General features: G+C 37.2%; 2 protein-coding genes across 2 annotated transcripts in view; both read left to right on the forward strand.

The window, feature by feature from the left end:
- LOC122403219 (laminin subunit alpha-1) overlaps positions 1 to 19,105 on the forward strand; it is a 215,255-nt gene that overhangs the window by 148,372 nt on the left and 47,778 nt on the right. The gene's annotated exons all lie outside the window — the stretch shown is intronic.
- LOC122403229 (dentin sialophosphoprotein-like) lies at positions 698 to 4,079 on the forward strand. The gene is made up of 2 exons (XM_043406614.1): positions 698 to 2,465; positions 3,983 to 4,079. The coding sequence occupies exons 1-2, from the start codon at positions 1,259 to 1,261 to the stop codon at positions 4,000 to 4,002; spliced, it is 1,227 nt and encodes a 408-aa protein (XP_043262549.1). The 5' UTR covers positions 698 to 1,258; the 3' UTR covers positions 4,003 to 4,079.

Here is a 19,105-nt window from a genome sequence, read left to right on the forward strand (position 1 = left end):
TTTTCTTAACGTGGAAGTTGAAAGAAAATAGACAAACTTTTATTATTAGCACAGAACAGGAAACTTGACGATACTTGATGAGCCAAAAGGAGGCTGAAAGATGGCAGAACGTCGTACAAAATGGAGGGAAATATTCCGAAAATTAATTTCCAATATCTAAGTATATTATGGATAAGTAAAAGAACAACCTCAACCTGCAAGTCAGCAATTACAAACAAACTTTTATTACTATCACAGAACGTTGAATTATTTCTAAACTTAATTTGCAATACCTAGGTATACTATGTACAAGCAAACGAACAACCTTAACCTGCAAGTCGAAAGTTACAAACGTTTATCATTATCACAGAACGGGAAACTGTACGATAACCTAAAAAGGAGAAAAGAAAATCTCCGATTCGATAGTAGAAAACTGAAAGCAGTCAAATAAAAGCGTGATTGTTAATCGTTGGTAAAAGATGGACGCTTACGAAACAGGAAGGAGATGGAAAACGGGAGCACCTCCCGCGATATATCCTTGGTCCAGAGCCAGTCTCGCTCACCCACGTGCCCCGCATAGCAAGCACGTCGGAGATTCGGGTTTCCCGCAGGAAGGAGGAGGAAGCGAGCCACGGAGGAAGAAGAAGAGGAAGAGAGGAGAGGGCAAAGGCAGCTAATGGTAATGGTAGCAAGCCAGTGTCTCTCGGGCCGCCGTCGAAGCCGGTACATATATTCCCTTCCTGTCGTGGTCCACGTGTGCTCGCTTTTTTCCCCCCTCGACTTCTTTTCGGACGTTTCAACCTTCGAGTCGCCTCGATGCCGTAACCTCGGGGAATTGGCGGTTCGTCGATCGCCGCGGACGAGTTCTACGGGCTCACCCAGCCTCCTTCTTTTTCTCTTCCGCCATAAGCGTTCCCTTCGCGATCGCTCCAACGATCCCTACCGAGACCATCTTTCGTACACCTTCTCCTTCATACGTCGCGAAAATCCTCCTCCAACAATCGTGGCGAGCAATTCGCGCTGGAAAAATCCGAAGATCCAAACGTCCTCAAAGATTTACAGGCACAGTGACAGTGTGATCTCGATCAAACAGTGAACGACGAGTCTTGGAGTGATACTGTCCCCCAGCTCCCACGAAGACTGTGAAAGCTCTCTACGCGAATCGACGGTGAAACGATCGCGTTAGATCGCCGCCTAGATCAAAGTTCGAAGGTCCCTGGCGTCCTGCGATGATAGACGCGCGGAGCGAGCCAGTGCATCCTCTGAGCATGGGGTAGAAATGCACCTAGGAAGGTCAATCTGGACCCGGGGCGTCGTGGCCCTCGGAGTAGGGGCCCTGTTTCTGCTTGGATGGAGGGCAGACTCCGACGGCGACGAGTCCTCTGCCTCCGGGTCCCCAACGATCGACTCGATCGCGCGGGACTCGGACTATTTCGCCGCGATCGACGCGTCCGTGTCTGCTTGGAACCGGGACGAGGAGGAGGATCGTCAGTCGAGGACCGATCTAGGGACATACTCGACGACTCCGTCGGACGAAACGATCGACGGCGGTTCCTCGGAGGGCGAAAATCGGTTTTCGAACGACGACGAGACCCGTGGCGCGTTGAATGGTTCGGAGATCGGTGAAAGGAGCGACTCGGATGAGAATTTCTCGCGGGAGGTGAATGGAGAACCGATGAATGAAGTCGAGAACAATTTGAGGATCGACGAGGAGCCGAGGTTCCTTACGGAGACTCCAGACCCGCTCGAACAGTATTTCTATTCCACGGAGGACTACGGGAACAAAGATCGTACCGTGGACGCGAAGGATTATTTATTACGCGCGTTCGCCAATGTTCGTAACGACAATAGAGAAAATCTCGAGGAGGAAGACGATTCCGTTTCGAAATCCGTGGAAGTGGATGGAATACCGGAGAATCGAGATGTTTTTTTTCGCGTGGATCATGGGCCAGACCAGCCTTCCGCGAAGATATCGGGAACGTTCGGAAGCCGTAAAGAACGGGACCTCGGGAAGGTCCTTGAAAGAGGAAGACGCGAGGGATCTCTCGATCGATCGCCCGGGGCCGGTGATCTTTCGGCGCGTCTTCGCTCGATCGCCCTGGAACGCAATAAAAGTGACGGCGGCCACGACGAATTCGGAATAACGGATCGAAACGGGGCAGAATCTTTCTCGAGAAAATCGGATAAATCTGCAAACGAACAGTTTGGTGTGAACGTGAGAAGGGAGATCTCTCGTGTGGCGGAGGATCCGGCTCGCAGAAAGAGATACACGAATTACTATTCGCCACAGTCCGCCACCCCGATGGCGTACGTTCACATACAGTCGGCGTATCCGGTCCCAGCGGCTCCACCCGCGAACCGGAAGTGCGTACGGTGCATGGTCGTCTACAAGCCGTGTCCTTCGGCGCCCAGACCGCCGCCCAGGATCGTCCTTCCGACTTACAAGTACCAGGAGCCTGCCTCAAACTGGCGCGGACTCAAATACGGTGAGTTCTGCGTTAAACAGTGTGCAAAAGTGGCCAAAACGCTGACAAAATATGAAATCGATCTTTGATTTGATTTACAAAAATTAGTACATTATGGTTCTCGGGGTGGCTGATTACGAGTCTAATGTGAAATTAATGTTTGAATTAACCGTTCATTGATCAAAAGTATTTTCAATATGAAATAATGAATTTTTTAATTCCTTATCAATAAGATATTATTGCTCAACATGATACAATTGAGAAACAAACAGTATATTGAAAAACTAATAATATTCATAGTTTAGTTGCTTAAACCATAACTACGTAGAACAGGTATTGTTTAATGTATAAAATATACGTAAAAGATACATTTACATATACGTATAGATATGTTTTAATGTGTACTAATAGTATAACATATAACAGTAAATAACAATAAAAGTACGGTTTCAATCATTAATGAAGAATTTAGTGTTATGAGTCATGAAGACTATGTTGTTACCACTTTGCTTTCCTTGTTATTTTTTTGAAAGAGAATTACTTATAATGTTTATTTTTCATGTTAAAACATATTTTTTGTTTCAAACGTGTTTATGAAAAAAATATGACATATTCTTACAAATTTTTGTAAAAAACAGATATTAAGGGAGGAAAGCACTGGGACAGCTGAAAATAAAGGCAATTTTCAAGAATTTTTTGGACGTAACTATGAAACATTTTCTGATAAATGTTTAATGTTTTCGAAAGTACATTTCTTTGACTACTTCTTGTAAAAACAGGAACAGATATTGTTTAATTAAACAGATAAATAATAATAAACAAATGTTTAACCAAAAATAATATTTATTCGCTGTCAGAGTCAGTACATTCACCAATTGATTTATTTTCTAACAGCATTGCCCAAGCATCAGACGGTATCTCTAACTTTCTTGGAATAATTCGTTTTGTACTTTTATGTAAACTTCTGATTTGGAATTTTATTTTATGGAAATGTGAAACATTCAACAATTCAGGTATTCGACTATTTTGCCTATTAGGTGTCGAAAGACACTTGAAATTTTAGTTTGAAATTATTTTCCAAGTTCAATCGCTGTCTGCGTTAACTTTTGGTAAAAATAAGTGTGCTTAAGACTGCAATAGAGATGGCGTTAAGTATCAGATTGAAGATTACTCGAATAAGGGACGGAAATTAATGTTAAATTTAATTGCTCTATTTACACAAAGACTGAAAAATAATTCAATACCACAATCTTTCCACGGAATTTGATCTCCCGCATTATCTTCTGTTTGTAAAACTTAAATTCCCCCACAGAAGATAAAGTTACAAATTCCTGAAATTAATTAGACCCTGCCCATTGAAGGGTAAATAAGGAAGCTTGTTACGAGCAGAGATAAATAAAAACACGTCATCAAGTCCAGAAATAATTTTCTTCTAAATACGGGGAGGAAATACGCGTGACTGGGGCAGGGGGGGGGGGCAGAAAATCGTTCGTATCTTGGTAACCCAGAGCTTAATTACGATTTTTCTTGCGTTAAAGGGGGTCGTGAAATTCGCTGAACGTATAAAACATCGCTAGAGCATCCCCCATCGTTGATTGCAATTTATGGCCGCGCGGTTTGCTCCTAGAAAAAGCACCTCGACGAAACATTGCTCGGTTAATGAGCAGCATCCGAAGCTCCTCAACTTCTTCGCGGAGGACGAAGGTCGAATCTCCGACCTAACACGACGCTCACGGTTCTACTTCCGTTTTCTCGTCCATCGTCCAAAGCACCGCCATCGAGAGATCGTTTCGATTCGCCGGTGATAGACGATCCCAACTCCGCGATTCGATCTTTCTGGTTAACGTTTCAAGTTCCAGAGCGTTTTTTTAAATTTCGTTCGAACGAATTACGTTTGTCAGCAGATTAAAAAATGTTAATCAATGTTTACGTTGGACGTTAGCGTAACTTTTAATCGGTATGGTTCGTTAAACTTTTCAAATATTCTTCAGAAATTCCATTTGTAAACATTCGAACTGTATTTGTATTTGGATAGTTAATCGATGTTTGATATAAAACCATACATGGTCAGTGATTTTATTTTTATCATGATTAAAGATTAACTCCTTGCCGTACAATGACGAGTCTGATTCGTTGTAAGTTCTTTGTGATAAGTTTCACACGAACGACGAAGCGATGAAATCTAATATATTAAAATGAACACATTATTACATTCATGAGGTATTCTGATCTTTTCTGTAAGCATTGCATGTATGAATAAATTTAAACAAAATATTTGTGATTGAATCGTACGTGAAGGGGTTAATTATCTTTTTTGTTTGTTTGAACCACCGTTCTGTTGGAAGGCCCATAATTCTTCTTTCTATTTACAAAATTGTTCCAATGCTACCTGAAAGTATCTTTTGCTCTAATGGAAAACGGAGATAAGTGTTTGATATTATTTAGCACTCAGGGAATATAATAATAAAGATAGTGGGAAGGTATTAGAAGAAATCGAACGAGCAGCGCGAGGAAGTGACTAAGTTAAGAGTGGAAGAACGTTTCCGTGGAAGGCATTTGCGTAGGCACGTACCTCGATCCATTGAAAAACGACGAAGAAACTAAAAATATCAGCATATCAACGTGCTGGCAGATGTACGCGTGCATTCGCACGCAGAAAAGTGCGTGATGCCGTAGCGAAAGTTCGTGATGGGACGGGATTAAGTGAGAATAGGGATGGGATTAAGAGTATCGCAAGCAATACTGATACCTTGGACCAATTTTCATTCAAATATTCGAATTTTACTCGCTAGTAATATTTATAGAACCCAAAATCGTGACGAAAACTATTACAAAATTTACTTTTCTATTTTATAACAAATGCACAAGTTTAACTTTTCTATTTTTTAAGTTTATATGAAATGAACATATCATGTTATAGATGAATTTGTGTCTTCCATAACCATATACAATTACTATAATAATGCAAGTTTATGTGATAATTTATATATATTCTTCAGTTTATTCACTACTTATAAAAATACAAGGTTTGAATTTAGTACTCACTAATTTTACTCGTTATTAATATTTATAGAATCCAAAATCATTGTGAAGACCGTTACGAAATTTGCTTTTCAATTTCATTAGAAATGCACCAGTTTGACTTTTCCGTATGTCAAGTTTATATGAAATCAACACATCGTATATACTAGTTGAATTTATGTCTTCAATAATCATACACAATTACTGTATTAATGCAACTTTACGTGATAATTTATATATATTCTTCAGTTTATTCATTACTCATAAAAACCCAAAGTTCGAATTTAAAAGTCACTAATTTTTAAATAATCAAAAATTGCATCAAAAACCATCGAAGAAGTTTCTTTTTAATTTGACCAAAAATAAACAAACTCTGACCTTTCCAAAGTAAAAATTATTCTAGCGATTGGCAGTTTATCGAACGAACAGTATTTTTCTTACGATTTCATAGTAACTTGAAAGCCATGTTCTATCTTCTTAGTTCATGGGCAGCCACCAACATCGCCGTTATTAAAATATTTTTATGCGGTATCATTACTCGGCTTTTTAGTCGCGTTGCACACACGCCACCGTGAACTCCCATTAATTACGTCACGAATGCGGTTAATGACCGGTATCAATCACAAGAACGTATAACATAATCGGGTCGAACTCGATCCACCGTGATCGTGCGTGGAAATGCTCGTTCAGGGTGGCCCCCGATGTAGATCTTGCTCCTCCTAGCGCGTCCTTTAATTGACGCCCGTCCTTGTCGGGCGACGTCCATTAAATTTTCCATTCAGATCTACGCAACGATAACATCGATTACTATCAAAATTGTCGCAGCGATCGCACGCATTCACAATAACGATCACGAGTTATACGAGTATTCTCTTTCGAAATTAAAAAAAATATTTTCACAAATTTCTGATACGCCTGTTCATAATTGAAAAATATTATATTTCGCTCTCCACAACATTCGTTAAGTAGGAAAAGCTTTGACTTTGAAAGGATCATAAAACGACACTTAAATTAATTGTTTTAGGGGGAGGGTAGAAGAATATTACGAAGTTAAATTAATGAAGTTAGGTTAAGATCATAGAGCAACCTGGCGAATTCATTATTTCAATCAATATATTTCTTCATCTACGAAACACATTTCTTTCGTTTTGAAGTTTCAAAGAACCGCATGAACTTTTTAGCCAATACTTTTGTTCCGCGTTTCCTCGAATTGCTGTCGCGGAACACGATTAATTGTACGGTACGATACAAAGTCTCAGACGTATCTCGTTGGACGGAAAAAGATTTAAGATGCTATCTTGTAATGGATATTGAAATTGATGCTGTTATTTGCACTGCACGATAGAGCGAGATACGACGCGGTGCAGTTACCGTAGGAAGATCTATAATTAAACGCGTCGTGGTTGCTTTAGCGAATTAAAATTGCAAAACTTTGCCGAAGCGGTTTTTTAAATGAGACCGCGTGGGGGACGTGAATTTATTTTCAAACGGGAGTAAGAATATATTTATCTAGTCTTTTGTTTTTCGTTTCATAAAAATATTACTCAAACTTCGACTTTCGTTTTGAAGTTCACTTATCTATCCTCGTTGGGAGTTTGCAAGAATACTGTAAAAGTTCTAATGCTGTTTGGACTCTCAGGGTATGAAAAATATAATTAGAAACACAGAAATAGTATCATTTTTCGTTTTTTAAAAATATTACTCAAACTTCGACTTTCGTTTTGAAGTTTACTTATCTGTCCTCGTTGGAAGTTTGCAAGAATACTGTAAAAGTATTCTCGGGGTATGAAAAATATAATTAGAAACACAGAATTGCTATTGTCCATAATTTAATATTCCTTGCGTTTAGATAGCAATCTTAGTTAAATTAGATTCCGAGGTTTACCGAATAGGAAAATTGACGAATTTCCTTTTACCGCGTTAGGGAAACCGCAGCTCTGTTGATTACACTGAAAGTGGGCAGGTAATAGCAGTGTCACCACAACGAGAATCTAGTAAACAATGAATACAGACAAATAAAATACGTTTTATTTTCAAACCAGAAATTTGTGATACCTCTAACCCATTTAACAGACTTCGTGTATATATTTTGAACGTCGTAAAAAATACTGATTCATTCCTCTCTTGAATTTGGATGGAATTATCAATAATGTAGACGAGGTCTGGGTTAGGTGTGGATGAAGTAAACGGAAAAATCTTATCGAAACTCAAAAAATTTCATTAATAAAACTCAAGAAGTTGAATCACTTTAGCGTTGGGACAATTGATCGAAACATCAATATTCGAACTGTCATATATTCGTCAAAGAAAATCGTACTTAACAGACTTCGTGAGTATACTTTAAACATCGTACCCTCTACTTTTACGATTCTAAGTTAATATTTTTAGGCAAACCATTTATACTAACAAGAAGTAGTTAGTCTAACAAATTTTTCAATTCTAACTTCTCCTGAATGGTTAACAAACTTTTTACTGAACTAAAATGTGTAGAAAGTACAAAATTTTGCTCGATCTTAAACGAAGATTGTTAACCAGGTAACTGTTTCGACCTCTTTGGAAAATGTGTATCTAAATTGCGTCGCAGAAATTTAGCGATGACGAGTATACTCGTCAAACACAGAGTATGTGTAAGATGAAATTAGGTTGTAATAAAATGACTTTTATTTTTTTGTTTCATTACTCACATGTATTTATTTACTTAAATTAATATAAATATTTTGTACATGAATGAAAAAAAAAACATAAAAAACACCGCCTTTTGAATACATGTAAAAAGAAAACGAAAGGATCCTCATCCCGTTTTTTATTACCAGGCGCGCTACTTATTACATAGTTTACAACAATATATGAATCCGTAATTGCTTCTGTAATAACTAATAAAAAACAACGATACATTTACGAAAACTAATTTGTAATATATGCGGTTTTTTTATATTAATTATTTATAAACTTTTATTTGTTCCTTTTATATCGACGGGCCTGAAAATATTTCAAACATCTTGAAGTTTACGAATATATTTTAGTTTTCACTATAATAGTATACTCGTCATAAGAGAAAATTTTGCACTTTTTTCATGACGAGTATACTCGTAAGAAACAGTTAACTGGTTAAAGGCAAATATTAATATTAACATTATTTTCTCGCTGATACACGAATCCCTGTCGAGGATTCCACTCTGCTGAAACACTTTGAGCTTCGTCTCGTTATTAGTAACCATAATCGAGGCTCTTGAGTGCTCGATCGCGTTTACTTGCGATCGGCGTGAAACAACGCGCAACACGCCCTTCGATTCTCGGACCTCTCATTTGTATCATACATACCTGTTCCATTATGCATTATCAAGCAACGCAATTCGCTAACGGTACTCCCATTCGAGACACATTTAAAAGAAGCTTGAAACGGTTGAATCCCACCGCGCGAACCGCATTCTTTCCCTGACGATACGCATCGGGTCGTCAAAACGCGCGAGTGCCTACGATAAAGCTAATTTACAACGATATTACAACTCCCCCGTTCGCCCTTCGTCCACGACGAGAATATATACGGCCTCTGTTTGCTCTTGTTTCACGCTGTATCTCATCGCCCGGTTTGCTCAAACGTTGCACGCACACATCAAAGGTGTCCGGCTCTGTTATTTCCTTGCCGGGTGCATGGTTCTCGCGCACGAGATCCATGCTCGCGGTATTTCATCGCTTCCTCCTGTAACCTTTTCAGCAAGAAGGGCCGCCCCCCTCGTGCAACAGGTACAACGGGACTCTTATGAAAATGTGATTTACGGCTTGATTAACCAGTCGAGCCGCGGCGCCGCGCCTCGCCGGGGCTCCGTGCTTTCTCCTCGCGCGCTCGGGACACGCAGATTTGTCAGAAGCCTCGGAAACGCTCTGTAAAACACGCCCGGGACACTCCCCTCTCCTACATGGGGCCACGAACAGTCCAGAAAGCAGCCATTTTCTAGCAAAAAATCAATTTTTCAACCTTCGTACTTAGGAGAAGTCCGTAGTAGAGTTTTACAATCGTACGTTTTCAATTGTGATTTTTTGGGGATTAATTGAGAGAAACCTAGTAGAGCTACGATATCTTTGTTTTGTATGCATATTTATACATATATAAAGTACTACCACAAATTTTTATATTGGATTTCATACCAAATTTAATAAGTTACAAATGATCGCCCAGGTAATGAATACCTGATCAATTGAGCAGATTAATCCACAATTGAGAATTAATTAAAAGAGAACTAGTCCACCCACGATGCTTTAATTTTACACACATATTTATACATATTTAAAGTATTATCACAAATTTTTATATAGCATTTGATGGAAAATTGAACGAGTCGCAAACAAACGCCCAGGTCATACTACGGAACACCTGTCCACTCGAGCGATTTAATCCACAACGAGTCCTAGAAATAAATCATTCGCAAAATGTTTTGTGAAGCCTATTTCTCGATATCACCTCGCACAGTAAATTATTTGTCAAGTTCAGTAACGGCTTACAGCTTCTGAGAAATGTATTTTTCCGGGTCGTGTCGCTTTTGTAGCCCACGTGCGATACGGTAATCTGGTATTGAAGTTTGATATATCGTCCTGACAGTCTTGAATTACGTTAAGAATGTAACATTGATTTGTTATCGAGGTCTCCGTTAATGGTAACAGCTGTTTTACGCGTGGTAGATGATTAGGCGTTACGCTAATGCGCGATTAAAGCGTGAAAAAAATGCAATTTATCATGTTCTCGATGGAAACATCGAATCGAAATTACTCGGCATATTAGCAATTCAATGGAGACGATATTGCTCGCCCGTATCGTTTGGAACAGTGACAGGTGATATTTGTTTATGTTTGAAATAAGGTTGAGTTGAACGGATGAAGTTGTATGTACCTGTCTTGTTAACCGTTGTCACGAGATTCGAGTCGCGCTGTTAATGCAGAAGAAAATTCGTGTATCGTTGGTTTATCTAACAAAGTACATTTAAATTTTTATATAGTATTAGTTGGCCTTATCTGATATGTTAACCCGTCATTGATAACGCGGAGCAAACGACGTTTATATTATTTATAATTAATATTCTGGTCAGAAAAATTCCCAGATTCGTTGGAATCAATCGAAACAAGAAATTGTCCATTTAAAAAACAAATTCATCATCATTATTATAAGAAAATGTATTAGAAAAACGTATTAAAGCCTGAACAATAAACTTGTGGCAAGTATGCCAATCACTACTTTAAGTATTCAAGTTTTTTTCTTTTTATTTCAAGCAATTTTAATTTCCCTTTAGATTACTTTGCATTACATCGTATGTTCAGAGATGACCAAAAAGTTACAATAAGCTTTAAAATTAATTACACGAAAAAGATAATGAAAACTCAGTGTCGAGAATGACTGTTGATTGGAGAAATTTCGTTTAAAAAACTGCAAATTGAAACGGTTTCGTAAACATTGCAGCACACAATGGCTGCTCTAACGCTCGGAATCGTGCCCCGGCAGTGACATTTGTAATTATGTAAATCAGCCTCGATTAAACGAGAGAAATCGCATTCTCCCGCGTCCCGCGTCTCGTTTTATCTCGTTGTCGGTTTTTTCCCCCTTCGGGAAAGAATGAATGGAGACACGCGTGTTATTTTCGTATCTCGCGTCGCAATCGTCCTTTAAATTTCACCAGTAATAACAATACTCGAATTCGACGCAGAAGTTTGGACGCGTCTTAATACATCCTAATCGCATTGTTTATTCTTCCATCGTCCCGGTTACAATGAGCGCGGACCACGTAATACAATGGTCGTGATCGAAGACAAAGAGAAAAGACTAGAGCTCGCTAACGGTACTCGCATACCTGTAAATCTATTTTTCTTTCTCTAGTTGCAAAGGGCCGACATTTAGAACCTCTTAAATTCGCAGCGTCAGCCAAATTGTGTTCAACGACGAATACAAATTATAAAAGTTAACTCAAAATTTGCCCAACTCTGGTCAAAAATCATGTAGAATCTCTTAGATTCGCAGAATCAGCCAAATTGTGCTCAACTATGGTCAAAGACCATTTTGTCCACTTTTATCTTTACTTTTTTTCTCCAAATTAAAATAGTTTCGCGTCGTAACGCTCCGAAGGAAGCAATCGAGCAGAAAAAAATAATTTCTATGTAAGCGTCGAAAAATTCCACGCTACTAACGGTGTATCCCTAAAACAAGCGCGACAAATATTTCAACGCCATAAATTTCATTCGTTCCGCGCGTTCTTGAGTCAGGAGCTTCGTGTTACTTTTTACGAACGAGCAGCGCGACGCAAACAAATAAAAGTCTTTTTTACGACGTTCTGTTTACGGATGAATTTACTTTTACTAACCGTGGACAATTGGATACTCGCAATAGGCACTGCTGGTCCATGAAAAATGAGAAACGACTTCCATGAGCAACATTCAATTCTTGGAGATAATGGTATCGGAGCGTTTTTTATCAAAATACGCAAATTTCCTCACTTGTCAATATTTTACAAGATTAAAATTTTGATTATAGACCATTGCAAACTGCATAACCCAAAAATTATTTCAGTACTTATCTTTGTACAGCAGCACCTTCCTAAAATTCATAAATCTTTTCCAAATTTAATTCCCTCGACATCTCAATTTGAGCATTTATTTTTCTAGTTCATTTTCATCGTGATTCAAAATAACATTGAAATTTTTACATTATTCAATTCTACATAGTTTTTATTTTTCGAAATTATTATGCACTATAATGCCTGACTGGTTCATCGAGTATCTTCATTTTATTTTGTCTTCGTGTATTTAAAAATTTCTTTTATCTAGCACATTACCATAATACAATTGAAATACTTAACTATCTATCCATTTTTGCAGCTGGTTAAAATTTTTACTGCCAGTGAACGTGTTAAGTGGTCATTGTCGTCTCAAGAATCGTTTCGTTTATGATTGCAAAGGATTGCAAAAAGTGATCCACGGGTCCAGGAGTAGAGGGGGAGGGGGAGCAGAGGAGGAGAGGGGGCGGATAAATTCGCCTTTTCGTGTTTGGCCGGACACGGAGTTGGAGATACCGCGAGATATATATTCTCGTCGAGCGGTTCAAAGCGACCGCGACGGAGTTGCATCGCCGCGGGCGAATTGCATCGCTGCAACGCCTCGCGAGATGCATTGTATCCTGGAAAACGAGCCAGCTCTTCTCGAGGAACCTCCCGGAGCGGCTCGTCTCCTCTTTTTTCCTTCCCTCCGTGCACGACTTTCTTCTTTCGAATCCTCGTTGTCGGTACCGATGCTTTTTTTCGCATTCAAATAACTTTTGCATAAATGGCTCGTTGGACGATGGTAATTTCGCATGTCGATGGATCAGACTCGCCTGGGAAGAGACGATTTCATGAATATTTTATCGCTGCGTCTCATTGATACATTGAACGAAACTAAAATTTCCCGCAGGACCGACACTTTGATTTCAGACAATTTTAACTGAAAGATAATGTCTGTGACAACGTGTAGTAGAGTGATTTAAAATGAAACTTGGTCGTTTTCATTTTTATAGTTTATGAAGAGATTTGTAGTGCGAGAAAAAAATAAAGTAGTGTTTATTAAGCTTTGTTATCAAAGCAAAATTCATCTACATTAAGTCACAAGAAACAAACACAAATCCCTTGATAAAATATAAAAATGTAAATGTTTTTCACTTTGAGCCACTGTATATGTGTTTGAAAATATTGTAATTGATCTGTAAAACAATTGATGTGAAAAAGGAAGACAGCTGAAAGATGAGGAAACGATAACGTTGTCGAAATAAAGAGTAACCATTATTTTTGCTCAAGAGTTACATATTTATTTATTTATTTGGGAAATATTTATGTCTGTAACCTCAGTAAAATTCACGAACCCTGACAACCATATTACGTGTAACGTGTCAGTAAAAGTGTTAAACAATTTATATTCGAGCCACGATAATAGTGAATTTTGTAATTTTTGAAACTTTAAAAAGAAATTTTTCATTAACTTCTGTTACACAACCAAATGATCGATAGTGCTATAGTGTTCACAACAAGAAAAACGACAAAAATTATTGCAATTTTGTTGGAACCTTTTATCCGATTTTCATTATAAAATTCTCTTCAGGATTGTTTAAGAAAACGCAAGAATTTACACGTACTTGAATTTTGTAATAAAACAGAAACGAAGAATTCTATAAAAGAACATTGAATATATCCATTGAATTGATTCCATAAAATAAAAGATCAACGCAACTTATTAGTTCAATAAAAATTATAATAGAGGGAAGGGTATTTAATAAATTTCGTGAATTATCCAGTCGTTGTCGACGTGAACGGATCCGTGCAAATGGCACGCGTCCTTTCCGGGTGATCTGAATGCCGGAAAAGGCAGAGATCACGGTAAAAGCAGCGTTTCCTAGTCCGTAACTCAGAATCCAACACGACTAGCCCTGTTCCTCTTTCCATGGACGTCGATATTTCTATTTCGCGTTTGCTGCTGTCTACTCGTGCACCTAACGACCGATCCTAAGTTTGACCACGTTCTAGCAGGATCGGATCGACTGTGTTATTATTCAATAACAGGTGTAATGCTAGTTAGCGGTGTGGGTCTCTAATCCAGGTGCGTGCGAAGCAAACAAAACGTAGATACACCGCCGGATACCACGACTGGGTATTATCTGCATACATGAGTACGCACACAGAGTGTTGTGTGTGTATATGTATTACGGGGTACATACACTATCGCTCAAAAGTTTGGCTAAAACTACCACATTTTCATCTCAAAAGCAAATACCTACACTACGAAACAAAACAATTAATTTCTTAATATATTCTATAAAATGTGCTTCTTCTAAATTAAATAATCACTCGTCTCGAAAGTGGTGTATTTATTCCTATTCGTATGTTTTATTATTATAATCGTAGATTTATGGAAACGACGAATTCATTGAAATATAGATTTTCTTTTAATTAAAGTAAAGACACAATCAAATTCAAAATAATTTATGTTGGCTACACCCACCACGTTTTCATCTTAGAATCAATACGAGGCAAAATAATTAATATCTTTTAGTGTATTCTGTCAAATAATATGCTTCTTCTAAATTGAATAATCATCTCGAAGTTAATGTATTTGTTCGTATTCGTATGTTTTATTATTTAACAGTAGATTTATGGAAACGACAAATTCATTGAAATATGGACTTTCTTTTAATTAGAATAAAGGTACACCAATTAAATTCAAAATAATTTATGTCGGCTACATCCGCCACGTTTTCATCTTAGAATCAATACGAGGCAAAATAATTAATTTCTTAGTATATTCTGTAAAATAATTTGTTTCTTCTGAATTGGATAATCATCTCAAAAATGATTCTATTTGTTCTTATTTGTATGTTTTATTATTGAACAGTATTACAAATGAAGATTTTCTTTTAATCAGGATACAGATACATCAATCTAATTCAATATAAATTGGTAACAAATAATATTTATGAGTTCTGCAAGTTTAAATCTGTGAATCCAGAGTTGAGATATCCAACGAATCGAGGCGTAAGCAAGAATCCTATCCCCTATAGTACCCAAAATTTAACGAAAACTTGGTTTTGATAAGGTGTGCCGAAACTTTTGAGCGATAGTGTATAGGGTGACGCACACGTAGGGCTCTGGAGGATGCTGTAAGCCATAGACAGTCTACGCTTTGAGATTCCCTTATCGCGGTTTACCATGGGACGAAAAGAACTCGTGGAGGAGGAAACGGAAAAATAATTATGCAACGAAGCAAATAATTAAAGGCATGCAGAGCAAACGCAGAGGTTATCCAACCAGAATAGAAATTTGAATAGAAACGAAATGAAAACTACAAAATCTGATGGTCACTGTTTCATTTTCATGGCGTTCGATGAAATACACCATTTGAATGCGTTTGATTGGAGTTTGATGGTGAAATTTTAATTACACATTATCATGCATTTTTTGGAATTATTATGGACTTTAATAGCTAACTAATTAATTGAGTATTTTCGTTTTATTTTACTTTGTGTATTTAAAAATTTCTTTCAGCTAGCATATTGTGTAAATTAAGTAGAATTGCAACACTCGACGTAAATCACCTGTCCATTTTTCAAACTCTTTAAAATTTTTACTGCGAACATGATAAGGGAAACAATTTCAATCGATTGGTCGTCAATTTTATTTATACAATTATGATATAAACATTGTTTACTCAGAGTATTAAGTGACAGCGAGTCCTGAACTCTTCTCGTTAACGTCCTGTGGGTTAGGAATTTAGATTCTGAGCAACTATCGCAAGCAGACTCGACGATACATATACGGAGGTAAATAGTACACAGATAGAAAAAAAAATGATATGGAACAGGAAATGTGATCAGAAAGTAGGAGAAAATTGCGGTTTATGGCTTTCTTGTATAGTGTAATAATGTCACAATGTTTCTCAAACTTGAACTCCCCAACAGACTCACCCAATTAGGGCAATTTTTTCGAGCACTCTTTAAAATAGAAAATATTATTTTTATGGTAGATTTCAAAACTCCTTTCTATTCGACTTTTAAAAACTTGAACTCGTTTAAAATTTCGTACTTTTCAGTTTAAATTCCTTTAGTAAAAATTAGTAATAATCATAAAACTAATATTGTAGTGACAATAATCCAATTAAATCCTCTAATACTGTAATAGCAAAATAATCTAAAATACTAAAATAATCTAATACTGTACTGACAATAAAATTCCACCTGTTTTGGTTAATGCAAACTGGAAACCACCCCATCGAATTTAAAGAAATAAACTTTTTGCTCGATCTCGACGCGTTTAAACACACTAAAACTCAGCATGACCGCGTATTTTACATTTTTATCATGCAATTCGCATTTTTCTTTGTCTTTGGATCCTCCTGCAGTAATTAATGAATTTTCACCGAGGTTCATTTTCAATCTCCGTGTTCTTTTCAATCGAAGCGAGGATGCTACGAGCAGTAACACGAATTAACCGGATACGCGTCGCATAAATAATTCCGCGTGTGTATCTCATGGTGTCGAAGATCGCAATATTTCCCATCGAGCCACCAGGCCCGCGACGAGCAAACGTAATTAAGTGTGAGTAATTAAACACCGCGCCGTGCAAACGCACGTCGTGTACCACAGCGCATTAAAGTATTTTTCTTTCTTTCTTTCTTCTAAATAAACATAGATAACCGTTGAATTCCAGCCGGCGATTAATTACATTATCAACGATTCCCTGCGGAACGGAAAATCCAGGTAATTTACAGGCTGACTTCTGCGATCGTGGATCTTGAATACCATCTGTAAGCACCTGCCGTTTATTAGAGCTCGTTTTATTGCGTTTCTTCCGCTCGCGACGAATCGCTCGATAAAGATATTATTGCGTATTTAATCGCTTAAGCCATAGCGCGAGGTTAACTGATTAAATTCTGATCAAACAATTCGAGACAACGATTCTTTTCTATTCCTGTATAACAGTTTCAGAAGTTCGATCGAAAATCGTCGTGATTATGAAACGAATGCACAGGGCTGGAAATAATTACAAATATCTACATTTGTTTGTAACATCAAAACAAAAAAAGAAACTTCTCTCTTTCCTCGTCCGACTGGACGTTGCAAAATACTAATAAATAGATGAACATTAAAATACAAACGAAGACGAGTGTTCTCAGTGAAAATTGTTCTGAAACAAATGAAATAATTTCCTTTCAACAAGGTGAAATAAAATTTCTGAAACTGTCTTAGAAAAATGAACAACGAAGAATTTAATTTATTTGTGTCTAATCGAACGATTACTTTGTCTGTAAGAAAAATGTGATAGAAAGTTAAATGGGTATTTATTTTCATGTATTCCAACTCGCGGTTACCCTGATATTAGCACTGATAGAAACAACGATCAATGGGCTTACATTTTATTGCCGTCCTCGTGGAATCGATAAACGGTTCTCCTTTGCCAACGACTGGGAGTGTTCCACCTACGAGCCATTCACGGGACCCGAAACGACTGATAACAGAGAACGTGTGGCACGATAACGCTCAACCAGGAACTTCCCACGTATAATTGTTCGAGTCAAACAACGACAATATTGCCAAAATCTTAATCTCGAATCACAGTCGTACTTTTCATCACGTTTGCATCGTATTTGTTTTGTTAAAATTTTAAAAACATCATTCTTTATTCATTTAATTATTTTAGTACTTCATAAACATATCCTCCTTGTCCTCTTCGATACAGTTTTCCATTGAAAATATAAGGACGAAGTTCATGATATAGAAAGGATTCTAAATTAAATCCTTATGAAACTGCCTAAATAAAATTGTACATCTTACCATCTTAAGGGGGGGAGTCTCATGTGAATGATAGAAAATTGAACTATTTTTCTTAATTTTTTTTAAGGAAATGTTACATCTGACGTTATGATTCTTTTTTTGCAGTTTACTTAGCTATCCTTTGGGAATACAAGATAATTTTTTTAAATTTATTTTTATCACGTCCGCAGTAAACATGTGTTTAAATACTGGCGTAGGTGATTGCAGCTCTCAATATTGACTAAATCAAAAAAATCAAAAAGATTTTTATTCGGTAGGTTTACAGTTATCGCTCGTACCAAAATAATTAATTTATGTTGCAAAATGACAAAATGGTGAAAGCTTAAAGTAAAAATTGCAAAATTTCGTCGTTTCTTTTGCAACTTTTTAATAAAAAAAGTATGATAAACTCATTATAACAATTTGATTTTGGTACGGGCGAGAACTGTTAGTATGTGGAACAACGTGTAAAAATTTCAAAGCAATCGAACGTATAGTTTTTGAGATTTTATCTACGCCAGTTAAGAAAGTAACGTTTCGAGAGAAACGCATTTAAAGTCTGCAAAATCATACTCATCAATCTCAGCTCCATATAAAATTCCTTCCAGAATATTACCACCTAGATGACAACAACGCTCAAATTTCAACTTTTAATAACAGCAGATGTCTCTTGATCCTGTCGTAAACCTTTCGAAACAGTAATGTCTGGGCTGTACACGGTAATCACCCGAAGCAATGACTCCGGTAATTACTGCGAGGGCTATACAAAAAATGTTCTACAATCCACAATACTTGACATTTATCTCTCAAAATTTAACAGTATATTCTTAAATATATATACTTTCAAAAAATGAAGTAAAGAAAATATTTTTGAGGTCTCACATGACACTCCCCCCTTAAGGGGCCTTTCTACCTTGTGGGATTAAAAAAATCGATATTTTTTTTTTGCATTTTCCTTTAGTATGTAGTCTCGAAAATATGTCTACCAAATATTAAATTGAAATTCGGAAACCTAACGAAGTTATAGCCTGCTGAAATGTACCGCGCGTAGGTATAACAACTAGACGTGAAACTTTAAAGTTGTTTTTCTCGAAACTACATCTTTCGGCACTGCGTGCGTGATAACTAAAAAACTATTCAAGATATCAACATCAAATTTATACAGTATCTTCAGAACTGGTCTCCCTATAGCATGAACTAGGATAATTGCGATATATGCAATACTTTTTCTTTTATTAACAAAAAAGCAACTAAATATATGAAAATATTCAGTATTTTTTCGTAAAATAGCTGCCATTTTGCTATTTTTTGTTTTTTTGAAAAGTTCCTA

This window comes from Colletes gigas, unplaced genomic scaffold (genome assembly GCF_013123115.1).
Source record: "Colletes gigas isolate AHSC1104 unplaced genomic scaffold, ASM1312311v1 Colletes_gigas_Sc00047, whole genome shotgun sequence".
In the NCBI taxonomy this organism is placed as follows: domain Eukaryota; kingdom Metazoa; phylum Arthropoda; class Insecta; order Hymenoptera; family Colletidae; genus Colletes; species Colletes gigas.